This window comes from Necator americanus, chromosome I (genome assembly GCF_031761385.1).
Source record: "Necator americanus strain Aroian chromosome I, whole genome shotgun sequence".
In the NCBI taxonomy this organism is placed as follows: domain Eukaryota; kingdom Metazoa; phylum Nematoda; class Chromadorea; order Rhabditida; family Ancylostomatidae; genus Necator; species Necator americanus.
This window is the reverse complement of record NC_087371.1, coordinates 30248850-30272376: the sequence shown is the minus strand read 5'-3', so window position 1 is coordinate 30272376 and position 23527 is coordinate 30248850. Positions and strand designations below refer to the sequence as shown.

The 23527-nt window shown below is 40.3% G+C and overlaps 4 protein-coding genes across 5 annotated transcripts; all 4 read right to left on the bottom strand.

Annotated features, from left to right (window-relative positions):
• Positions 1-296: 296 nt before the first annotated feature.
• RB195_007324 (uncharacterized protein) lies at positions 297-10232 on the bottom strand (the record flags this gene model as incomplete). Of its 2 annotated transcripts, none has more annotated exons than XM_064180880.1 (17): positions 297-521; positions 2763-2908; positions 2973-3098; positions 3169-3253; positions 5972-6047; positions 6126-6229; positions 6345-6449; positions 6539-6656; positions 6731-6802; positions 6873-6970; positions 7050-7117; positions 8280-8380; positions 8437-8591; positions 9528-9698; positions 9817-9897; positions 9992-10071; positions 10154-10232. In XM_064180880.1, 17 exons carry the CDS (start codon positions 10230-10232, stop codon positions 297-299), a joined length of 1890 nt encoding a protein of 629 aa, XP_064037715.1. The 2 variants fall into 2 exon arrangements, with proteins under 2 accessions (XP_064037715.1, XP_013293034.1); XM_013437580.1 differs by having other exon boundaries at positions 6539-6644.
• A 1902-nt stretch (positions 10233-12134) lies between these two features.
• Positions 12135-12464, bottom strand: RB195_007323 (uncharacterized protein; the record flags this gene model as incomplete). Its single annotated transcript, XM_064180879.1, has 1 exon — positions 12135-12464. The coding sequence occupies one exon, from the start codon at positions 12462-12464 to the stop codon at positions 12135-12137; it is 330 nt and encodes a 109-aa protein (XP_064037714.1).
• A 2954-nt stretch (positions 12465-15418) lies between these two features.
• RB195_007322 (uncharacterized protein) lies at positions 15419-15649 on the bottom strand (the record flags this gene model as incomplete). Its single annotated transcript, XM_064180878.1, has 1 exon — positions 15419-15649. The coding sequence occupies one exon, from the start codon at positions 15647-15649 to the stop codon at positions 15419-15421; it is 231 nt and encodes a 76-aa protein (XP_064037713.1).
• Positions 15650-15862: 213 nt separating this feature from the next.
• On the bottom strand, positions 15863-23486 carry RB195_007321 (uncharacterized protein; the record flags this gene model as incomplete). The annotated part of the gene is made up of 14 exons (XM_064180877.1): positions 15863-15994; positions 16066-16183; positions 18317-18366; positions 18424-18547; positions 18622-18744; positions 19383-19496; positions 19619-19710; positions 20861-20912; positions 20989-21078; positions 21158-21259; positions 21331-21425; positions 21508-21617; positions 23243-23364; positions 23422-23486. The coding sequence occupies 14 exons, from the start codon at positions 23484-23486 to the stop codon at positions 15863-15865; spliced, it is 1389 nt and encodes a 462-aa protein (XP_064037712.1).
• Between the last annotated feature and the right edge of the window lie 41 nt (positions 23487-23527).

Below are 23527 nucleotides of genomic sequence, written 5' to 3'. Positions count from 1 at the left end.
TTATTGAAGATATTGATTTAACCAACTTTATTGTTATTATTGGATAAATTAGTTGGTGAGAAAGAAAGGCTTCGATTTTCAAAAACGACCCTACATGCTCAATTTTGATACGTGCACGTCATGCAACTATACAATCACGAGAGAAATAAATACATAGAAAAAGTATCACTACCAGTGCTGAGTGAGTACCAAAGAATACCTAGCGGAACAGATTCGTTTGTACAATACTGAAAAAAGGAAAAACTCTGACAATTAAAGAAGAATTGCAAGCGAAGGATAATAAACACCGGATCTTCTTAAAATGTGTACAACAGCTCGGGCGAATCGGTTTGCTGACTACCAGTTCGGGCAGCTTGTTTTCGTTTAACACACTTCCCTTTCCGATGAGCAGCCTTTCGACGTTTCACAACCGGCTGATAAGATTCGTCGCATGAATCCTCAGCTCCTATGCGGTTCACCTCACTCGATGTCACGTGATCATGACGTTCGTCCCATTTCCAAATTGCTGTCAGTCCGTCCCACTAAAAAATCAGCAACTGAGTGTAAATTCTAAACAATTGACCGCTTGAATTGAACATTCTAAACAACCATTCCATTACAACCGAATAAATCGAAGCGAACTTCCAGAGGGCGTATATTTTTGAGAAAGAAATTAAATCTTGTCTGCCATTGCTAAGCCATTATTTCATGTTATAAGAATGATCAGCTTCCAGTTTCGAAAGATTTGCGACCTCATGCACCAGGGCAGTTACAGTACTCAAAATCAAAAGACAAATAACAGATGGAAAACTTTCCACTTCTCGTATCAGTGAACTCCATTTTATTTTTCTTTCTACTTTGAGGTTCTACAACACAACAACTTTTCAATCAACTTATGTTGCTGGTAGGAACGGTAGACCGTATCTGTCCAAAGCAACCATTCTTTTTCTCCACATCAGTTCCCCCCTGTCAGATGCTGTCGGGAGACTTATGTGAGAATGAGTTGGCCAATGCTATTTCTAGACCAAAAGTTGTTTTTATAAGGTGGTCAAAAAATCGCCATTCACAAAAGAAAAAAATGTATAATAAGGAAATATGACAACGAGTCAAGGTGCACTTACCTCACTTCTTGTTTACATCCCTATAGATCGGCAGGTGAAATAATCGGCATCGGCATAACCAGCTTCGCCATAGATGACTTTTATGAGGAACACAAAGGAGTTCAAGGATAAGTGGTGATCGTTAGGTAATTATTTGCGTGTAGTGCCCAAAAATTGATAGCGAATATCAAAAATATCAAACACTGGTTTATTGTCAGTTGATCAATACAGGTGAGGTTTTGCGTAGCGATATGCAAGGTGTAGTTTGTTAAGTAATACTACGAGATATGATCGTGCGTATTTATGTAGATAACCACTAGATTGTGCTAGGACAGGCGAAGTTAGAGTGTATTTTTAAAGATACTATACCACGAAATCGACTGTGTTGGAATCTCAGCACGAAAAGATAGGGTTCGGGTGTAGACTACGATTTACGGGTGCGATCATGCGAAACTCCCTCTTACTGTTCTGGAAAATGGCGAGCAAAACGGGTTTCGCGATCGAATTTTCCCACAAGGCACTTAGTAATGTGTCACATCTGCGAGCGTAAGCGTACGCGCCGCGACTGCCAGCGAGTGGTAGAGACAGCGTCAGTAGGCTGTCCGCACGTTGGCAGACCTGTGCTCACTAATATGAGACATTGTTGGATGTCTCACGGGAAAATTCGGTGGGAAAAATCGTTTCCCACGCCGTTTTCCAGGACAATTAGAGAAAATTGAGCGTGATCGCCTTCACGTTCGTGATCTACACTCCTAGCTTTATCGTTTTGTAGAGGTCACAGCGCCATTAATTTCATATTATGGAAGATGCACTTCACTTCGATGAGATTTAGATGCACTTCTCGGTTATTGGCAAGCAGCAACTACGATCGCTATAATTTTCGCTCTAACCGAGCCATGATAATTACAGAAATACTGGTGCCAACTATTGCATTGCAGCGCTACTACTCTCAGCGACACATAAAAACATCGGTTGCTGATGACCATAACTATCGCTTCCACTCCTAAAAAAACCTCATTACAGCAATTGCTAAGCTTATCTGCTGCATAACGATGCAAGAAATCTCTACGCGCAGTTTGTTGCGCTACAGGAGTCATGTATCAGAGGGGCCATTCTGTTGCAGGCGCGATAGCTCAAAAAAACAAATACAGTAACCTGGTGTAGAAATTTGGCTTACCGGCCTCTAGATGTGCCTTTGTACTACTCCACAATCCCTCGGTCTCAACTCTGGATAGGAAGTAACCAAGTACCTACGGAAACCGCTGGAACTCATAACCATGTGCACTCACTGATGAACTCAATGCTTTGAGAGAAACGTAAGCCGAATGTAACAACTTTCAAATACCAGTCCGATTACATTCTGATCATAACACCATTCCTGAACTGGTAGGCAAAACTGGTAATAAGCCGGAGGGAAATGAATGCTGGATGAATTCTATGAAGTATGTGCAAAGATGAGTCTACAGTTGAAGTTTGAAAAGAATGAATGATATGTCCATGAAAAACGTATGAATCTACAACCCCTTGCATACTCAACAGAATGAATATATTCTAATACACCAGCTATGATACATATGTCAGAATATTATGAACGAACAGACCTATAATTGATTTCTTTTTCTTTTTTTCTCTTCAACATCCTTATTGTATTTGAAAGTAAAAACAAAAGAATTTAACACGTACAGCACAGGTTGCAATTTCGTTGCAAGAAGGATTCCAGTCTACATCTCGGACGACACCAACGTGACCAGGAAGACGACGAGCGACTGGATTAGTAGTTGAATCACTTTCATTCGATCCAAAAGATGGATTCGCTAACAGATCATATACTAAATAAAGCAAACACTAAATTTGCTGGAAAACATTCAGTGAAGAACTAGAAGTGAAACTCACTAACAACTTCCCCGCGAGCACAACCACTATAAATGTATCTCCTTCCGGTCCGACTTGGAGAAAATTTCGCTCTGACTAGAGTGTGTAAAACACTGTGTCCACGGAAAGTAACAACAGATGTGTCACCTGAATCTTAACACAATTAAAAATAACGCGACCGAATTTTTCGTTACATCTACGAACTACCAAGGCAAACCTTTAAGAGGAGTGCAAGTTGTGGGAGGTGCTGGCTGCCAACGATAATCCCAAGACTGCTGCCGGACGCAGTTGATTGTTTTTCGCTAAAATATGGTACAACATCATACTTTCCTTCGATTAAACTATATCAGTAGTTCCATTGAAAACTTCCAGCGTTTTTTTTTTTCAAATTTAAGACCTCAGGTCTTAACACCTTGCAGAACTGCCGTTTTAAGAAAAGCTCCAGCTATTCCAGTTAATCCACTTGAATCGAAAACGCATTTCTTAAGTGCAACACACCACGAAATTGACAATGTTGATGAGAGAGAAAGCTTCAGCAAACCATTGATCATCTGCTTGCCCGCAGAAGCAGCGCAACAGCTTTCCAGCTTCTTCAGGAAAAACGGAGGGACCGAGCCGTTTTTCAAGACAAACAGGGGAAATGAGCGTGGTAGCGGTCACGCCCTTGACCCCGTCTTCTTGCGCAAATTTCAACATTGTCAATTTTGTGGTATGCTGTCTTTAGAAAATACTTAGAATTTTCTTCGTCTAGATAGTTTGTGTGAGGAGTTCTATATGGACAAAACAAGCACCACGTGGTGTGAGCAAGTAAACCGCGCCCATAACTTATTCCAAATGGAAAATTCAACAGAGGGAATACAAGTCCTACCTGCGACCATTGGTAATGTGAAGAATACGACGAATAGCATCTTTACAGTTAACTGTAGACATATTTCTAATATTGCAATGCAGAACAGTCTAGCGCGACTTTCAAGAATGAAAGAATCCCATAAATGAATTGGACATTTACTGTAAGTTCGAGTTTCAAATAAACGGCATCGGAGTAAATACTTTCACTTTCATCTCAAAACTCCCTCGTTTTCGAAAAAAAAAGTAAGCATTTTTGCTCGTATTTGACCTATAGATGAGAAAAGATGGCTCTTTTTGCTGGAAGGGCACTAACACACAAAGTAACAGCCAGTAAACCGCTGCAGCCCACGGAAATCGGTCCATCCGAAAGTGCAGTAAAGTAAATGTGAGTGAGGGTGAGGCGGTTTTGCGTTGTCTTCAACAAGCAAACTCAATCAAGTTCATTTCGGGAGACATAGGTTTCTTGGCATCATCATTAAGTTTGTAGGGGTTGAAGATAGATCACGATCCTTTGGCAAAGTTCAACAAGGAAAATGAAGTCTTATTTATTTTGATGTACTGTAATGCGAAAAATGCACACAGAAATATCCTTAAAATGTTATACATTATTCCATAGAGAATTGTTCACTTTACAAGAAAGTCATTCCAATATTATAGGTTTTTTTTTGCCAATTTTTTTTTTAAATGGAGCGTCAACTTGGCGAAACGGAGAAATTCCGACAGTTAAATAGGATTAATCGAGAATGATAAGGCTACTGAAAATGCTTGTGAGGTTGAAGGTGGAATGAATTTGTTGTAAACGATGGGCACAACAACAACAGAGAGTATACTGTTGAATAATTTGAAGTACTTATTTTGTTTCCAAAAAAAAAGAATATTCCCTCAGCCTGTGGTAATTACGTCGAGAGGTGTGGTCAGCTTTCGATATCAAAATCACAGGTGCGATAAGGAGGCCCCGGGCCCCCTCAGGTGGAGGGAGTCTAGCAGCTGAGGTGCCGCGCAAGTGAAGAGGATCCCTTCGCCAACTGTCAAAAAGTGAAGGGGATCCCTTCGAAAAACGCCCAAAAATGAAGAGAGTCGGATCACCGGCTCCGACTATCGCATGTATGGTCAAAATTCCCTTTTTTAAAGCACGGTGACAAAAAGGAGAGAGTTATTTTGAGCATTGCTCTTTTTTTATATGCAACACTAATCTCAGCTTCAGCGGCCCAATCGTCTCGATTAAAAGTCCTTTCAGTTTTGTTTTCGATACAGTTTCGAAAATGTCCCATTTGCCCATCTGACCTTTCATTTTAAACGCATCACCCCACGAATCTGAGGTGGTACAGATTTCAGGTGGAGTATTTGTATACGGGATGGGAAACTACGGAGAGGGGGGGTGATTCCGTCCATTTCTTCCTAATTGCCGTAAAAAACGGCCCGGAAGATGCGGCGCCGCACAAGACTGGCGCGCTCCAATCGAACCTTTTGTACAAAATGGTGCGCCAAAACGAATGAAGCCGTATCTTCCGGGCCGTTTTTTACGGCAATTAGAAAAAAGACGGAATCACCCCCCTCTCCGTATTCTCCCATCCTGTATACGAATACTCCACCTGAAATCTGCACCACCTCAGATTCGTGAGGTGATGCCTTTAATCGTCTAAAAAACAAGAATCAACAAAATTAAAAGTCAGGGAGTATCCAATCTTGTAGAGTGAGAAATTTTCTTTCGAATGTTATATGATATTTTGAGAATACTTTTCATTTCTATTTGCATTTTTCACGTTGAAAAAAGATTACGAGTTATTTCTCGACTCTATATATATATATATATATATATATATATATATATATATATCGAGAAAATCTAAGCTGCGAGATGAACACAAGAAGAAGATATCTTTCACTCCGTATATAACAGAAACATAACGCTTTGCGCAAAGTTTGCGAAAACGACAGTAACGAAAATCGCTTTACTGCCAGTTGGCCTTTCTCGATCGAGCGCTCCGAGGTAGCCTCGCCCAGTACTCATTAATTAATGAGTACTGGACGAGACTACCTCGGAGCTGCGAATCCATCTGCATACGCCCTAACTATCACCTTTTCTAGTTTCTCAAATCTGTTCCGAGAACTCAGAACAGCCATAATTACCATTTAAGATGACTGACAGTAAGGAAGAGAAACGAACAAACCACAGTGTCTTCGCTAGAAAACCGTCGCAGATCCCACAGCTTTATTGTTTGGTCTTTTGAATTGCTAATTAAGTGCCTGAAAAGAAGAAACTTCGGATATGGAGAACAATAACCACCCATAAATTAAAAAAAAACCATTTTCCCTAAAAATCACCTATCATCACCACGCGCATCAATATATGTAATGCCATCCCGATGTCCAGCAAATGCCCCCACCGGCTGGTAATCCATTTCGCCAAATGCCCGTCGATCGTACACCTAAACATAAATTAATCATTCCCTCACAGTAATTTACTTAAGTTCTCCTCGCTTTTTTGCAGAAACCGCAAACAAACTTTAGATAGGGCTTAAGAAATACTCAAACAGTCACTACCTTGACAAGGCCATCATCGCCCCCACTGTAAAGAAGATGCGATTCCGTGTCACCATAGCAAACGGCATTGATGTCATCGCCATGTGCTTCAGGAATTGTCACAATCTAAAGTCGAGAACATTTCATCCTGATCAACACCGAAAAAAGCATGCCTAATCACAACAATGAACATATATTTGCATGAAACAACTAACTCGACTCATGGACTCCAGATCAAAAACGTGCAAGCACCTATCAGAACCGCCACACAAGATTTCGTGCCCATGTCGTGAAAACCGCAAAGAAAATACAGCCATACTTCTAAAAAAACCGCTGAAACCGAGAATGTTTCGTACTTTCAGTTACTATAGTACGTCTCAAACTCGAGTAGCTTCCGGGTTACTTACGCGTCTTGATTGGGTATGGGCAATTCCGTCCATGAAACACCCGTTGGATTGTCAAATGTTGGTTCGCACAATCTACGAAAACGATCCAAGATTAGGTACAAATACATAATGTTAAGCGAAGCAATGAAGCAATGAAACTGACCTCGCGTAAAACACAGAATCTTTCCAAGTGCCATAACATAATGCATCACCTTTACGATTCATAGCGACATCCAAAATCGACCAACTCGTTATTGGGACCTAGAAACTAAAAATAATGTTGAGAGTAGCGAGAAAATGGGATATGAAACAGCTAGTTTCAAAAATAACAAAAAGTCACGTGTATCGTATTCGTCAGCAAGTAGCGGTCTCGAGGTCCACTCTGCTGGAAAAATCGAATGCGTTCATCTAAAACGACAGTGGTAGAGCATTTTTATTTCTTTGCGAAGAAAAGCAAAAATAAAAGGGGACAGGGTGAAAATTTCAGCTTGGCGGTGTAGGCATGTTGAGGACAAAGTCGTGATGTGACGAAAAGTCGTTTCTGATCGTTTCTTGCGCGCTCATAGTCGAGCAATGATTTATTATATAGTGAAGACTTCAAATTCCCAATTCCTATCTAACATATGGCAGTGTTTTGCGTTAAAGATCATCCAACAATTACCAAAACCAGTTGTTATAGCTGCTTATTATTATTATTATTTTTATTATTATTATCATTATTATTATTATTATTATTATTATTATTATTATTATTATTATTATTAGTAGTAGTAGTAGTAGTAGTAGTACTATCACTATTACTATTATTACTATCACTATTATTTATTATTATCATTGTTATTATCACTATTTATTTATTGTTATTATTATTAGAGGGCAAATTTTCAAAAGCTTTTACTAGTGTTTCATTATATTTGTAAAAAGAACTGAACGGAAAATTGTGCGAACGTATTAGCTACCATTCCGGCGAGAAAGACATACTCCAACATTAATTATTGGAGTTATAAGCTAAATAAACACAATTAGATGGTACAATAACAAAATAACTGCACATGAATCTCAGTCAACGCAAATGCCAGGACTCTCTCAAGAATGAGAAAACGAACTAAATGAAAGAAGTCACAAAAAAAGAAAGCCGTCAGAATTATTGTAGTTCTAAGCTAAATAAACACAATTAGATGGTATAATAACAAAATAACTGCGGATGTTTATTTGAAATAACGGTCCGCAGAAGTGGAAAATGTTGTAGCAAAATTCCGGCACTCGAATAAGCATATGTGACATAGTCGGAGCCAGTGCCCCCTTCACTTTTCGAAGCTTGGCGAAGGAACTTCCTTCACTTTTGGAGGTTAGCGAAGGGATCCTAATCACTTGAGCCGCACTCCATGGATTAGACTCCCTTCACCTGAGGAGAGTCCGGCTCCTCCATATCGCACCTATGCGCTAAATTCTGAGAAACCTTTCTAGAAGCTGTAGCTTTTCCAGCCCCATCAAGTCAACTGGTCGCCAGGTGTTACAAAACTTTAAACTCATAAGAGAAACGATTAGAAGGAAAGAAATACAACATTACCTTGACTAGCAACGACAAGATCAGTGCCTCCTTTTACAAACTGACAACAGAAGGACTTCGAGCGCAATTTATCCACTATTCGCCGACAATTTGGCAGAAATCTGAAAGAATAGACTCTTATTTTCATAAGTTCGTTAGACGAAAATAGACGACTTACTGATTAATAACGCTAGCTTTGAGCCCTGATGGCATACAATTTCCTCCGCGAGGCTTAGCTATTTCACGGTGAGCACATAATTCAGTGATGCTTGTAGATGCTGTACATGACCAAAAGCAACGAGTATGAATATCTTCACATAGTTCACGCAAAGCCTGAAACAAATAGTTTATGTCAGGTCCCCATAAAAATAAGTGAAGTAAGACAAATATACAGACATGTGAACTACTTATTCGAGGGAAAAACATGTGGAAATCCCAAAAAGACATTGATGCTACTACTACGAGAGCTGGACGGCGTCTCAGCAAGGCAGTTATGATGAACGATATCAATTTTCCAGCAGAGCCCACGTTCACACCTATAACGTTTTAAACCGGATAAAGCGTATTTATCCGCATGGGATCACGTTCACTTCAATTCAGAATCGTTTGAGGCCTATGAGCGAGTGTTTAGAATATACAACGGCTTGCTGAGATCAACCGATGTACCGAGCTAATATTTTTATCCCCCAGAGAAGTCTGGTAGCAATTTATCGACCCGAAGTGACGAAAAAAATTGGTCGACCTAGGACCATCGACACTTCCGAACCATCGACCATGCAATCGCGGCCAAATCACTTGGGTTCACAATAATACTCTCACTTTTTTGACTCCAACACAAGTTGAAGTCAAAAAACTACATGAACTAATGGCCATCGTTACGATTTCTGTAATTGCTGAACGCACTGAAAGTTGCGATGCTTCAGCTGCAGAAATGAAATGGTAGTCCAAGCGTATTTTCTTGAACCAATCCGCAACAATGAGTTTGACTATTACCACATTTATATAGTCATTTGCACAAACAATTGTTCACAGTTTGAGCTAATGTTTTGAGGCCATCAAAGATTCAACCAATTAACTGGAAAAGGAAACATGAAAAACAGTGCCTCATCTCTGAATCTTAAACAGAAGGCATTCGTTCATAACAAAAAAAAAAACAACAGCTAAAGCATATGCAGAAGCCACAATCTACGACTTTTATTTCAATGTCAGCGAGGTAAAATCGCTCTAGTGAAAACCCGATAACGAGAATCCAATAAGTTGTTTCCCCACCTTTTGATTCCCAACAGACATGCGACCTCTGAAGGCCATTTTTCGTTGGTTTTCAAACAAATCGCGCTCTTGGCGATTGGTTATTCCGTCACAAGAATCGTCAGAAGAGTCATCGTCGTCTGAGCTCGTTTCCTCCTTTTCTTCACGTAACAAACTTGAAACCGACTCCTCCTACAAATTTCCGTTGAATACACTCGTTTTAGTATTGGAAAAATACAAAGAAAACATAAGAGGCAGATTTTCGTGGGCTGGACATATTGGCAGATAAATTAGACACTTGATAACTTACAACATCAGTATCATCATAGGTCGCAGACAGCTGATTGGTGTTCAACTGAGCAGATGCAACTCCAGAGGAAGTTTGCAGAGCCTATTTAAAGAAAAAAATCAATATACATCACAAATGCCCCATTTGCCAATGCTAATATTGCTCTGCTCTGAAATAAGTGATGTGAAGGTCTTACTGTGTCTTCCATTCTTCGATGTAATGCAGCGATTTCAGCAGCAGCGGACAATAATATAAGAGGATCAGAACTCGGATCAGCTGAAACATAGAACATGTGACGAACATTATCAGCAGTTTATGCACGGAGAACTATCTATTTTGCTATATCAGCATGACTTACCTACAGAACTGATCGATAACTGCTTCCGTCTGTAAAGTAAACTCTTCAAAGTCAGAAATGATGAGAACCAGCCTCCCATTCAATGCAAAAAAAAAGAGAAAACAACTGGAAGCTCTATCTACAATAACAGCATCCTGAAAATAAAATCTCTCATACTTGTAAGCAATTTAAATGTAATACATTCAATTCAAGGAGAACATGCACTTTCTCTGAGAATGACCACTATAAGGGGGGAAACCAGGAGCTAGGAGCACTGTCACAAGGTGGCCAGCTATTGATCGATGAACGATGAACGGTGACGTGACCGGCCAGTTGCACCTTGTCATCTGCTACTGGAATAGCCACCGTAGCCAGCGAATATTTAATGTCAAATATATTGCTCTACGTGGAAATACACGCACTACGCGATCTTGTGGGGTCGTAAGCATTGCACAAAGCAAAATACTTCTCAACCCATTAATAGTGCGGTTTTCCCAGTTGTGGTGGAAGAGTATTTTTTGTAACGACAAACGGATTTTTGAGTAGTGAAATTAGAAGTCTAGCAGAGGAATGGAAAGAGATTGCAGAAAATGAACGAGAACCAGTTTAAATTTGAACAAATTCCGTTTATCTTAATTAGGAAAATGAATGAGATGTAGGATATAAGATTGCATATGAAAGAGCCGAACATCTACAATATACACTCTTCAGGGGTACTTCCTCAGAGATGAAAGCAGTAGAGTAAAGCGAAGCATGAATGCACACACACATGAAGCAAGGAGCAGTTGCGTAAGCGGTTGCGCTCAAAGCGGTGCGGTGGAGAGTGGCGGTTGGGATCGAGTGAGGACCCTTGCTAGCACCGTTCGTTGCTCCAATTCGCAACTGTCCTACCCCGATAACAACTGCTATTTCCGTCGCGCCGCTTCGATCACAACCGCTTACGCAACTGCACCGTGTTTCATGTCGTTTTGACCCAACTATAACTGTAGTTGTTACCTGATTTACCGCCGTTACCGATTTGACGCACATGGAAGCATGTTGTTAACGATTGTTGCTTGTGACGTTAGTTCATTGAGCAAACGGAACTAACTAGTGAAGTCCCCGTTTACCCAAAAAGGGCCCCATCTTCTTTTTCGCCATCTCGTTTTTTTTTTTCGAAAGAAATCTTCCATATTATAGAAGGTTTCATATAGTCTTGGATCACAAAGGTTTGTAAAAGCAAATAACATCATTTATCGCAAAGACTTCTAATATCCATGGCGAGTATATTGTTTTGAGGTTGACATTATCATCACTTTGACTTAATCGGCGGGCTGATGTTATCGCTTGACGATGCGATTACCCACATTTTCGCCGACTTGTGCTGTCCTTGAACATAGCTCTGCCCAACCTTCTCGACCTTCTCCGAGAGCTTACACAGAATCAAGAAGCCTCTTCATCATCGTGGACAGTGTTGTCCAATTCTCCGATCCGCACATCATGAAGGAGCGAAGTGCGGATGGGTAGAATCGCAGCTTGACTTCGTTGGTGATCATCGACCACAGGTACTTCCTTAAAGGCATCACCCCACGAATCTCAGGTGATACGGATTTCAGGTGCAGTATTTGTATACGGGATGAGAGACTATAGAGAAGGGTGTGATTCCGTCCGTTTCTTCCTAATTGCCGTAAAAAACGGCCCGGAAGATATGGCTTTAGGCGTTCTGGCGCACTATTTTCTACAGGGAGCTCGACTGGAGCGCGCCAGTCTTGTGCGGCGCCGCATCTTCCGGGCCGTTTTTTACGGCAATTAGCAAGAAATGGACGGAATCACCCCCCTCTCCGTAGTCTCCCATTTCGTATACGAATACTCCACCTGAAATCAGCACCACCTCAGATTCGTGGGGTGATGCCTTTAAAGAGTTGAATGGAGAACTGGCCTCAGCGCATCTTTGCAGAGTATCTTTATCGTGGCCGGCGTTGTTCTTCAGCATATAGCCCAAGTAACAGAACTCATCGTCGAGTTAGATCGACTGTGATCTCGTTGACTTCGTTGGTGATGGGGTCGACCACAGGCATTTCGTTAAGGAGTTAAATGCAGAAGTGGCCTTAGCGCATCTTTGCTGAACATCTCTCTCGTAGCTACCGTTGTTCTTCAGCGTACAGCCCAGGTAACAGAACTCATCGACGAGTTCTATCGGTTGTCCGTTCACCCTGATTCCCGTTCGAGGTCTCGAAGGGATCCACATCTGCTTGCATTTATCAGGGCGTAGACGTAGTCCACAAGCTGCAGCTAACTTCGAAGCAAGGTTGACATGTTGAAGTTGAAGTTTCACGCTCCTTTCCGAAAACATAACAACATCGTCGGCGTACTCGTGATTGGTGAAGGGGCACCCTTATGATGGTAAGACGGTGTTGGCAGGACAATGATCGACTGTTCTTCGCCTGATGTCATCGCTGGCGAAGTTGAACAGGAAAGGTCCTGCCACTGCCCTTTGTCTTACTCGAGTTATCACTTCAAATGGTGTTGCACATTTGGCTCATGTTCGAACTGCAGCAGTTGTTTGTTGAGCCACTCCATTGGGAGTTTTGAAGATAAGGGAATATTTTCCCCTTTTTGCTGCTATAATGTTTCAGTAAAGCATAGGCTTTCTACTGATTCTTGTTCTCCCACGCCTTTTCAAACTACTTCGCCCTTGTGGTCCACTCGTTATAGCGATCTAGCTGCATTTGACAGCGCAACTTCCTTCCCAGTGCCATGGGGAGACGTTCTAGGTTTCTACCGTAATACTTCGAACAGCTCTGATCCAAAAGTCCAAAAATGATCAAGAAGGATGAGTACATTGTAATTACAAACGAACTAGGCCCCCATATCAATCTCTGTGGGGGTTTTGATTTACGGGGTGACACGTCAGCTAATAATAGAAAAAAACCATTGCGATTTATAATTGTGGTACGTGGTAGTCTGTTACGTCACCAAATTCAGCAAATGATGGAGGCATTAGGCGATGTTGCTATTTGAGTTTACCTACCGTTTAAATGCTTTTTGCAGGATGAAAAGGCGCTTGAGAGAATAAATTACTGATCGCTCTGATTTTTTCCAGGCTCTGACGAAGGTGATAACGTTAGCTGTCAATAAAGGTCAATACCAGTCTTGGCTACAGCTAAAAAAGTCGATAAAAAGATCTAATTCAGTTTTTTTTTCAGAGCACAGAATAACAATTTGAACGTTTCCAAGAGTTAAAAAAACAGCATGCTGAAATGGATGAAGCGGTATAATTATGAGAGGTTAAATTCTAAGTTTACCATAAATTTCGCTCCTGATTAGGCATATAGAGGTCACGTAAGTGTAGACATCACAAACTTGTCACAAATCCCACAAAAGTATCAAGAAGTGCAAGAAGAATTCCCAGAAGAAAAGGTTGGATTGAAAGGACAGAAACAATGTAAGCAACTTTAGCACAAACCACATTTTCGCTCATATGCCAATTTGCTCTATAACATAAACATATTAGTTCGATTGTATGTGAATTATTTCGAACAATTCAGGTCAATCGTATATATGCCATACAAATGTCGCAAAATATGGAAGAGCAACAAGTGGATGGATTCTTCGAGGGGTCCTGTTGCAGATCGAGAGTTCGGAAGGGCTACATTTTCCAGAACGACACATTTCGTCGCGGTAAGGCGATAATCAGCCCACTGATCAATGAATAAACATCATAGATACCCTAAGAGTAATGTTTAGGTGTTAGGGCATAGACTGATTTAGTTATTTACTTCCAGAAATAAAAGTGCGGTTGATTCCCCCGTCCCCAAGCACACTCTACCCTATACATACATGTAATATATATTGTATATATTATATATATGAGGCTGGAGAACTTAAGAATTTCACTGCCGACTGGTGCGCTTCGTCTTTGAACCACAACTCACAAGTTTCTTTCTTCCCAAATGATAGCTTATAGTTGATATTTGTAGCTGTACATAATTGAGCGAATCTATGATACATGTTGTAAACAGAACAAATGAATAGGAAATCAACGACTATAGTTCTAATTTCCTTAGGAACGTGTGATGATTTGTCGTACACGACCAGTTCTAAGCGATGACAATTTAATTGCACAGTTCTTTTGCTTTGTCATCATTTTCGCCAGAACAGCCACCGCTCAAAGATTGTTCATAAAACGATTACGTGAACGAGAGGTTAAGACCCTCACCATAAAATGTCTACGTATTTTTTTTTTGCCAGGGACACGGTCGAGCAGACCATCTGTGAGTTCATAGCACGAGAACGCCACATAAATTGGTAGAAGGCATGGTTGGTATTTTCCCACAGAGGTGACTCATTGGGAGCAGATGTGTTGTACCATTGAGCGGATGCGGTTAGTTCTGAGTGCAGAATGCCACAGAAAGGAAAAAGGAAAAAGAAGGAAAAAGACCACAGAAAGGAAAAAGAAATGTTGTGTCCATATTTCTCGAACTCGAGCAGGAAACAATTCTTCTCAGTTTGATGGAAACATTCATAAATTCTTGAATTGTAACACATCAAATAAATATAAATAAAAGTTTGCCATTGTTAGGACTTGCAATTATGACAAGGCGATTTACGAAGCTGGACAGTTAAAGCTTAACACTATAAGTACAATAACAACATCAAGACTATTCAAAAAAGGCAACGCATACAAGTGAAGAAATCAAATCAGCACATTTCCAAGATAAGGAGAACTAGCAAATTCACAGCCACAAAAGGCTACTCGTGCAAAAAATGAGAACATAAAAAACAATGAAGATATTGCAAAAAAAAAGAGACATGCTGAAATGTTTGAATCTCGAGGCAAATATTTAACGACTGCACATTATGTACAAATAACATACTATAAAAACCTAGTAACCTACAAAGGCAGGTCCAAGCAAAACTCCCGAAATATCCCAGAAAAATCTGTAACTCATAATTCTGCGCAATTACGGTAGTAGTATGCTCTGGTATGTATATACAGACGAGCCGAACTGTACTCTATTTCTACCCCTTTTAGGCAAATTTGTAGATTTAACAATTTCGAAAACTCAAGATGTTAGAGACTGGCTCTTCGGAGCCGATCTCCAACAATTTTCAATTCAAACATTACGAGGTGTACAAATACCAAGAACTATATATTCCAGATCTATTTCCACCCAAAAATTCCTGGAGCTGGCATCATAGGTTTGTTTACCTTAACTACGAACTCATGGAGCACAAAAATCCTCAAGTATCTTTCCTTGTACTCTGAGTCTGAGGACTGAGTTCTCCCATCCCGTTCGCTTACGGTTACCTACTAGACTCTTCGCGATGAGGATCAGGAGGATCTAGCAGGAGCGTCCGCACTAGTGAAACATAAAAAAATCCCTGTAGAAGAGTTTTCCCTTTTTCCGGGAAAACGAGGATCACGAGTGAAAGTTGAAAAGCTACGATGAACGAAAGTATGAGGATCTCCTCATACTTTCGTTCATCGTAGCTTTGGTCATGCGAAAGTATGAGGAGATCCTCATACTTTTGCATGACCAAACAATGGATACCTGTGGAAGTGTTATGGACCTGTTTTAATTTCTTGATTCACTTCGGGTACGAAATAACTAGTGAATTAAATAGCTGCAACCAGCTGTAGAAAATATGAAAAATGGCAAATCGGAAAATTTACCGCCTACTGTCTCTGGTAGTAAATCAACAGTCAATTAATTATGAGCTAAATGAATGAGGGATTGAGGTAATATCTCAAGTACGATCTGGGGAATGTTTCCGTTTCCGATTCGTCAGATTAGCCACAGCGTCTTCACTAACCAGAACGGTGATCATTTGAGGTGCTATCTTTCCGATGCAGTTAGCAATTTCCGGAAACGACTTCATCTAAATTTCTCCGTTTCAGAGCACCACAGCAAGAAATAAAATAGGCAAATAAGTCGATCCTACTCAATTACCATTTCATCCAATCTCCATGACCCTTCTAGCGTTAGTCGTTCCTCCACCCCAGGATTTTCATCAAGCAGCTTACACAAACGCATTGTTCGTATATCACTTCGTAGTGCTTCGTAGCGTCTAGAATAGAACACTTGAAAAAGGAAAAAAAAAACTAAACTTCCGTGGTGAACTAATTCTATGGACCGTTGAAAAAACTTTTTTTTAGTAAGTGTTTCGTATGGAATACAGCCAATCGTTAGAATAGTTCCAGGTTTTTTTTTCTAACAATACCTAATTCAGTATACCTTTGTATTCAGTACACAAAGGTATACTGAATTAGGTATTGTTAGATACTGTTCCACAATTTCCCATGATTTTTTGTATGCTTGTTTTGTCGCACTTTTTTTCCTTTTTTTTAAACCAAACTATGCATAAAGTTCAGAAGCTCTACATCTATTTTATAAAAACTTCGGTCATCGTTTTTCCATGTCACTCTACTTTTCCTCAGTTTTAGAGTTGAGAAAACGAACGCTGCGGCCGTTCTCCTTCGAAAACGAACTTCTCGTCAACAGCGAATGACCGGACTGTGCGTGGAACCTCTTAACGGTGTCATTTTCAAACGCGGTGAACCAATCTATAACAACATTTCAGCGCATAGCACCCTTCTTCCTTTTAATTCCAATCTTTTCGCAGCCAATCCGCTCTAAATATCTGATAATAGGCTGAACAGAAACTTGGAAAGATCATTTGAAACATTAACAACAAAAACATATTCATTCAGAGTCTATTCAAACTAGAAATCGCAACTTTGTTTACTGAAGTCTCAACTTTTTTTTCTACAACTTTTTTTACTGAAGGGAATATTTCAATTATTGTAATACAAGGGATAGAACGAAAAAGCAGAACGCTGAGATGTATATCTTATGATATCATAGCAAGCCATGTCCTTACATCATTATTATTGATGTACTTTGTACACCAATATTCATGATGTAAAAAGATATTTGTAGATAAAAACCAACAAATGTTTTTTATACAAAAAAAAATCCTCAGGTCTTAAAACAGTAAAATTTGAAATTTGTTGTAGTTTTTCAAGTTTAGCAAAATTTGCCAATTTGTGAAATTTGGAACTGTTATCATGTTGAAGACATCACGTCTTCTTCTGTGTTAACAGTATCTATAGACCCATTCGTAGGTCCTACCATATCATATACCAGTGCCACCCGACTATCGCCTGTGAGTTTTGCAGCCACCTTTTGAGGTACCAACCCGTACACACAAGGTAGCATGTGTAAAGGACTTACAGAACATACGTTCCGCTGAGTAACAACTTCCAGCTTCACTAGAATACCTGTGCCTCTGGTACAGATTACACGCTTACCGTGAGTTCCTTAACTATTGGACAAAAAGATAGAGGGTAAAGTGTCTGGCGTTAATCAATCCGCTTGGGATGCGCTAACGCGTTCACTTCAATTCATAATCGTTTGAGGTTTAAAAAACAGCGTTTAGCCTACACAATGACTCGCGGTGGCTAGCCGATGTGTCAAGTCAGTGTTTTTATCCTCCCAGACAAGTCTGGTACCAATTTATCGACCCCGGAAGGATGAAAGGCTTGATGAGCACTAGGGCGGATTCGAACCTTCGATCAATGGTGCAGAAAGCGGAACCTCTACACCCGCGCTACACCCGCCCTATGATTGGTTTATTACCGCGGAAAACAAATTACCGTCTGACTTTGAGATTCCGCTTCATTCCTCATGATATCGAAAGTATGCACAAAAAAAAACACCTACTATCACCTTTCACAACCATACTACCTAATATTAACAAGGGACAACATTTAAAAAAAAACACCGCACAAAGACAAAAAAGTTAAATAACAAAGCCGAAAAACCGTTGAAGTAGAGAATGCATGGTTTGCATCAAGAATTACAACGTTCTAAAACCGATCGTCGATTCGCAAACGTTTTTGAAGAGCAACAACCAGTTTTGTATTTTGACCATGTATTTGGAACCACCTCTTTGGAACTACACAACTATATCAATACAGTAGATTAATTCTATGCACTACCATAGAGGAAAACGTAAAATAGTTTTCCACGATATCATATCAATGTCTTCGTCAAAATAGCTGCTAAATATTACAGCCAGCCGGAAATCCCATCGGGAAAAAATCCCTACTGATCGCAATGTTAAATCCTGATAACGAAACTATAGTAACATTTTGCCCATTTTGGAGAACTCTTCACGTTTCAATGCCATAAAACTTACTTCGGATCCCTTTCTTTGATTTCTCGTAAGACTGCCGCTCTGATTCTTCGCTAAATTAAAATTCTGCATTGTCGAGGACGCGAAGGGTAATAAACATAAAGGCTCGCCTGTAGAATTTCGGGAAACGACGCATTTTCATGTGTTCCTTCCGAAGCTGTAGAAATATCGAACGCAACCAACGAGCGGGCAGCCCAACTCTTAGAAAGGTCGAACGTGCGCGCATCATCCGCGCTTAAAAAATCGAAGAAAAGAGGAATTCCACTCTTGGTGAACACAAAAAAATGAAATGATAGTGCAACACTTACAAAGTAGTCAACCTGTCTTTTATTTGTTGTGGAAGCGGAATATTCCACGATCGGGCAAGATGTCCGACGACAAGTTGAGACATGATACGTGTTCCTATAGAATCCCAGTGTACGCCATCCTTTCTGCAAAAAGACATCACTCTACCCAATACGAGGGTGGAATGAAAAGTTTCCAGCCTTCTCAAGAGGTAGCGCTTCCACTGAGTTTTCAAGTTGCTTAGCGTTAAAAATCTTGACAAATAAACACAACTCGATCTTACTTGCTAGCATACTGAAATAAAGCGCACATAATACCTTAATTAATTTTTAGAGTATCAGAAAATAGAAAACACATCATACCTTAATTAATTTTTAGGATATCAGAAAATTGTCAGCATGGACTATGCGGCGGTTGCTGCGGGACGCGATCCACTAATACTGGTATCACAACTATAATCCCAAAACCAAGCACGATTTTCAGGTAATCGATGTACCGATTTTGCTGAATAAAATTTAAAAACGTTTTGTATTTTGACCATGTATTTGGAACCACCTCTTTGGGACTACACAACTATATCAATACAGTAAATTAATTCTAAACAAAAAGGCATTTAAAAAAAGGAGAATCAAGTTCGGCCGCAACAGAACACAAATGCGTATGATCAAAAATTTTAAAGAGAAAAGAAACAAATTTCTAAAGTGGTTTCTTGTCTCCTTTGATAGGCCAGAAACTTTTCATCTAACTCTCATAAAAAGCCGAACAAACGCAAAGGCTAACGTACACTCGATATGCATAGAGCGCATGATTGCGCAAGTAAAATCCAACGTCAAGAACGTCGTAGCCAGCCGCACGAAAAAGTTGTGAAGCCCGAAAATTTGCGTCCACGATAAGCATTCTGAATTAGGCAACTAACCCAAAAAAAAGAAAAAATAAAACCATTAGTAGGTTATCACCATTTATCTGAAGAGCTGTAAACAATTTATTCATAATATTGAAAATAGAACATCTGAAGCCTACCTGTTCAAGTGTCTCGTATCAGCATTATCAGCCCTGTTCACAATTGAACGAGTATCCACCGGCAACGGCCAGGGCATGTTTATCCATATCACCTAAAGAGAATTGTAAGCAAGAATGGATTGACCAGATCGGAAGGAAATTTCTAATGAGGCATACTGTGTCCAATGAATTTTTGAACAAACGTGCTTTTTTTCACAAAGTTGTCGTGGTAAAGGTTATCAAGCTCGAGCCACAACCTGTACCGCCCGAAAATAAACGAGTTCTACACTGCTGTTTCGTAGAAAAAGAAGCTTAATGCTGTATGAACTTCCAAATTTTCTATCAGTGTTTCTTGTAGGAAAGGACAAACATTAAAGATTTGTTAGAAATACACATAAGAAAGAAGATAAAGTTTTGGGGCTACATGTAAAAAGCATTCGTCATAGAAATAGTTGTTATATTTGTCACCAGCTCTTCTTCTTCTTGTTCTCCATACTGATATTTGTTTTTCTGAAGTAAAGATCACCTTGTTCACATTTGCCTATACCCGCTACCTTTTAAGATCTCATTCATTTTCTTATTCATCAAGTGGCCAAAAAATTACAAGCTGATAACGTAGACAGCTTGCAATACACCCACAACTTATTAAAGGCATCATCCCACGAATCTGGTGTGCTATGGATTTCCGAAAGCTAAAGACTATACGAGGTCGAAGATTGCAGAAGCGGGTGGGATAATGCTTATTTTTTTCAATTGCTCTTATTTTTTTCCAATTGCCGTAAGAAAGGGCGCGGAAGATGGCGCGCTCAAATAGAACTGATCGTAGAAAACAGCGTCCCGGAACGCTCAAAGATCTATTGGAGCGCGCCACCGTTGTGCACACGTTGCATCTTCCGTGCCGTTTTTCACGGAAATAAGGGAAAATTAGCGTTATCCCACTCGTTTCTGCAATCTTCGACCCCGCGTAGGCTTTTGCCGGAATTCCACTCCACCCCAGATTCGTGGGATGATCCGTTAAAGCCTCCTTTGGCACTGACTGCACAGCACGATGTGTCCTAGTGAGTCCATCTACAAGAAATTTTGCGCATGATCAGCACCAAAGCTGCGCGGAAACCAGACCTCATTAAAGCTATTTAAAACAAGCATGTTCACTTTGCGATTGGAAATTGTAAATATAATTATAAGAATTGCACCTGGCTGGAGGAGAAAAAACGAAACAAAGAAACACATACAATAAACAAAAGAATAAATGAAAAGTATAACCTGCGTTGTTGCAGGCATTGTAAGGCGAAGTCGGCGAATCAACATCGAAATTCTGTAAAGGAAATATGAACACACTAATTTTTTTTATAATTAGAAATAGTATCCAGAAAGATCCTTCCGTCTCCGACCTTTCCAAGAACTCTTCAAGAGAAGATCGCTCAATTGCAGCCTGTCTATTGACATCAGGAGGGATGCTTCCTTCATATGCGCGTGAATATCTGTCAATGAAAGACCTCACTCCTATGGCTACACAATGATGCCGCCGTATGTAATACAAAATCCACAACAAAACTGAACCTCGTCATATCCCACAAACACGAGTTAATCAACAAGACATCCGGAAACTCGCTGGCGGTACACAATTCCAAAAGAGCAGTTTCTATGTCTGATTTCATTACTCTAAACTGATGTAGTAATGGGTACTAAATTGAAAAAAGAAGTAATCTAATCGTATCAGACTGATCTCATACCTAGTTGTGAACAAGTACTGGATGAGATAGTGGTTTGTGTGGTACTCCCTCGCCTGCCGGAAAATCCTGTCGTTTTCAAGAGGAAGTATGTCGATCTGCAATCGAAGTCATATAGGAGAAAGCTCTAGAGGTACAAGTTACAAGCGAAGTGAGATATTGCTGAATTTAGAAACAAACCATTCTATCGCCGAAAAATGAAATCTCGGTCTTCATCTTCAATTGGTTGTCGTCAATCAAGTCATTTCCATGCAACATAACGATGAGATCCTTGTAAATTCCACGCATAACTGAGAAAAGAACGATGAGATCCTTGTAAATTCCACGCATAACTGAGAAAAGCCTACATCACCTCAGAAATGCAGCGTAACACAGCAAAACATGGTCTTCGGAAAATTCGAGAAATAAAATTAAAACTGAATCTAATCATTCCAGAGATAGGAAGTTAGAAAAGCGTCAAGTTTCTAATTACTGCTTTCAAAATTTCCCAGTTTTCCCAAACAATTTTCTAATCGATCGAAGTGAAAAGGATGGTACACTACATCTCCTATGGGGACAGAAAATCGTAAAAGAAAGCACAATTTATAAAAGAATAGATTGTTAACTGTCACGTTCTAAGGCTCCTAAAGGTGTTTTGCACTTTCGTTGAACTTTGCAGAGTATTTTATATGATTAAGCAGTGTGAAAACAATTTTATTATTATTCGATATCCGAGCAAACCTCTGGCGAAGCGCTAATTTGTATTCATCCCGGCTTGCCTTTATCCTCAATGTGTCAGCCATCCTAGCGGTGAACTAGCATGCGCATTTCTCATCTTCATTCAGTAAGCAAGCAAGAAGGTTGGAGAAAATAAGAAACGCATGAGGATCCCATAGAAGTGAGCATCATAACTAATAGGAGGTCCCCAAATTTGAACTCATGTGCTTTTGCATTCTAGCAGTGAAAATATTGTATTTTAGTAAAGAATATGAACGACATCGTGCAGATCATGTACGGATTGGCTATCGTAGTAGTCTCGTCTCGAATACGTTACCAAGGTAAAGCGTGCTTAGAGAGAGGCACTCAACGGTGTTTTTACTGAGCTATACTCAACCTTCACTGGGGGCGCAAAGACCGTTCTTCAGAGTCAGATGCGGATTGCAAAGATGCCATATCTCAGGCCATTTTTAGTTTCGTTGAAGGTGCTACACGATACGACTTATAGTAAGGTCAAAACGAGATGAAGCACGGTGCAATTACGTACGCGGCTTCTCTCGAGGTGGTGCGGTGGTGTAGAGGTTAGGAGCGTACTAGAACCCTTGCTGGTACCACCCATGGCTGCAGTTTGCAATAGTCCCACCTCGGTCCCAGCTGCTGCCTCTACCGCGCCGTTTCGAGCGCGTAACAAATGCACCATTCTTCACGTCGTTTTGACCCGACTATAGCTATTCACTTAGAGTAACCTTGTTTGGAGAGTTTGATGAAGCCAAAGCGTTAGTAGTTCCAACTCTGTCTTCCTCTTCTCTTAGTACCTTTAGCGCTTAGGTTTTGGGGTCCCGACTAACTTAGCCATTCAATTTCAGTTATGGACTAGCGCCTTCTCGAATGGGAAAAGAAGCCAGATGCCAGTTAAGAACAGTCTGTGTGCTCAATGGACGTTTTTTGTTCCAGACTCCAGGTCGAGAACAGTTCCGTAAGAGCGCGGTTGAAGCCCCGCCCCCGAACTACACTTCACCCACGTTAATGTGTCTCAGGAAGAATACAATAATACGTTACCATATAAATGGACCCAGAGTTGAGTTTAAGTATTACTGAAACTACAGAACATAAAACTAAAAAGAAACGGTGCAATCAACCTAGCAAGAGCACTAATGTTAATTACAGATGATATTACATTAAACAGGTCCAGAACACAATCAAGCACATGAAGACTTACGAGAGTCGCCTACAAACATCACGTGCACATCCTTGAGTAAAGCTCTGACAAATTTCGAGTCGTAAGGAAAACCAGCGGTAACCGAGCCATCAGCTTTGCTTTTCAGAGACTTTAGAACAGGTCTAGGACGTAACATGCTTGAGCAAAGTGATTAAATAGGATGCTAAATTTGCGCTCACTCAAAAGGAGTATTCCCTTCATCGTCCAAATCTGAGCATCTTGATGACTGATAATCCAAAGACATTCTTAAAGAGCAGTAAATCGTAACAAAAATGTCAAACCAAC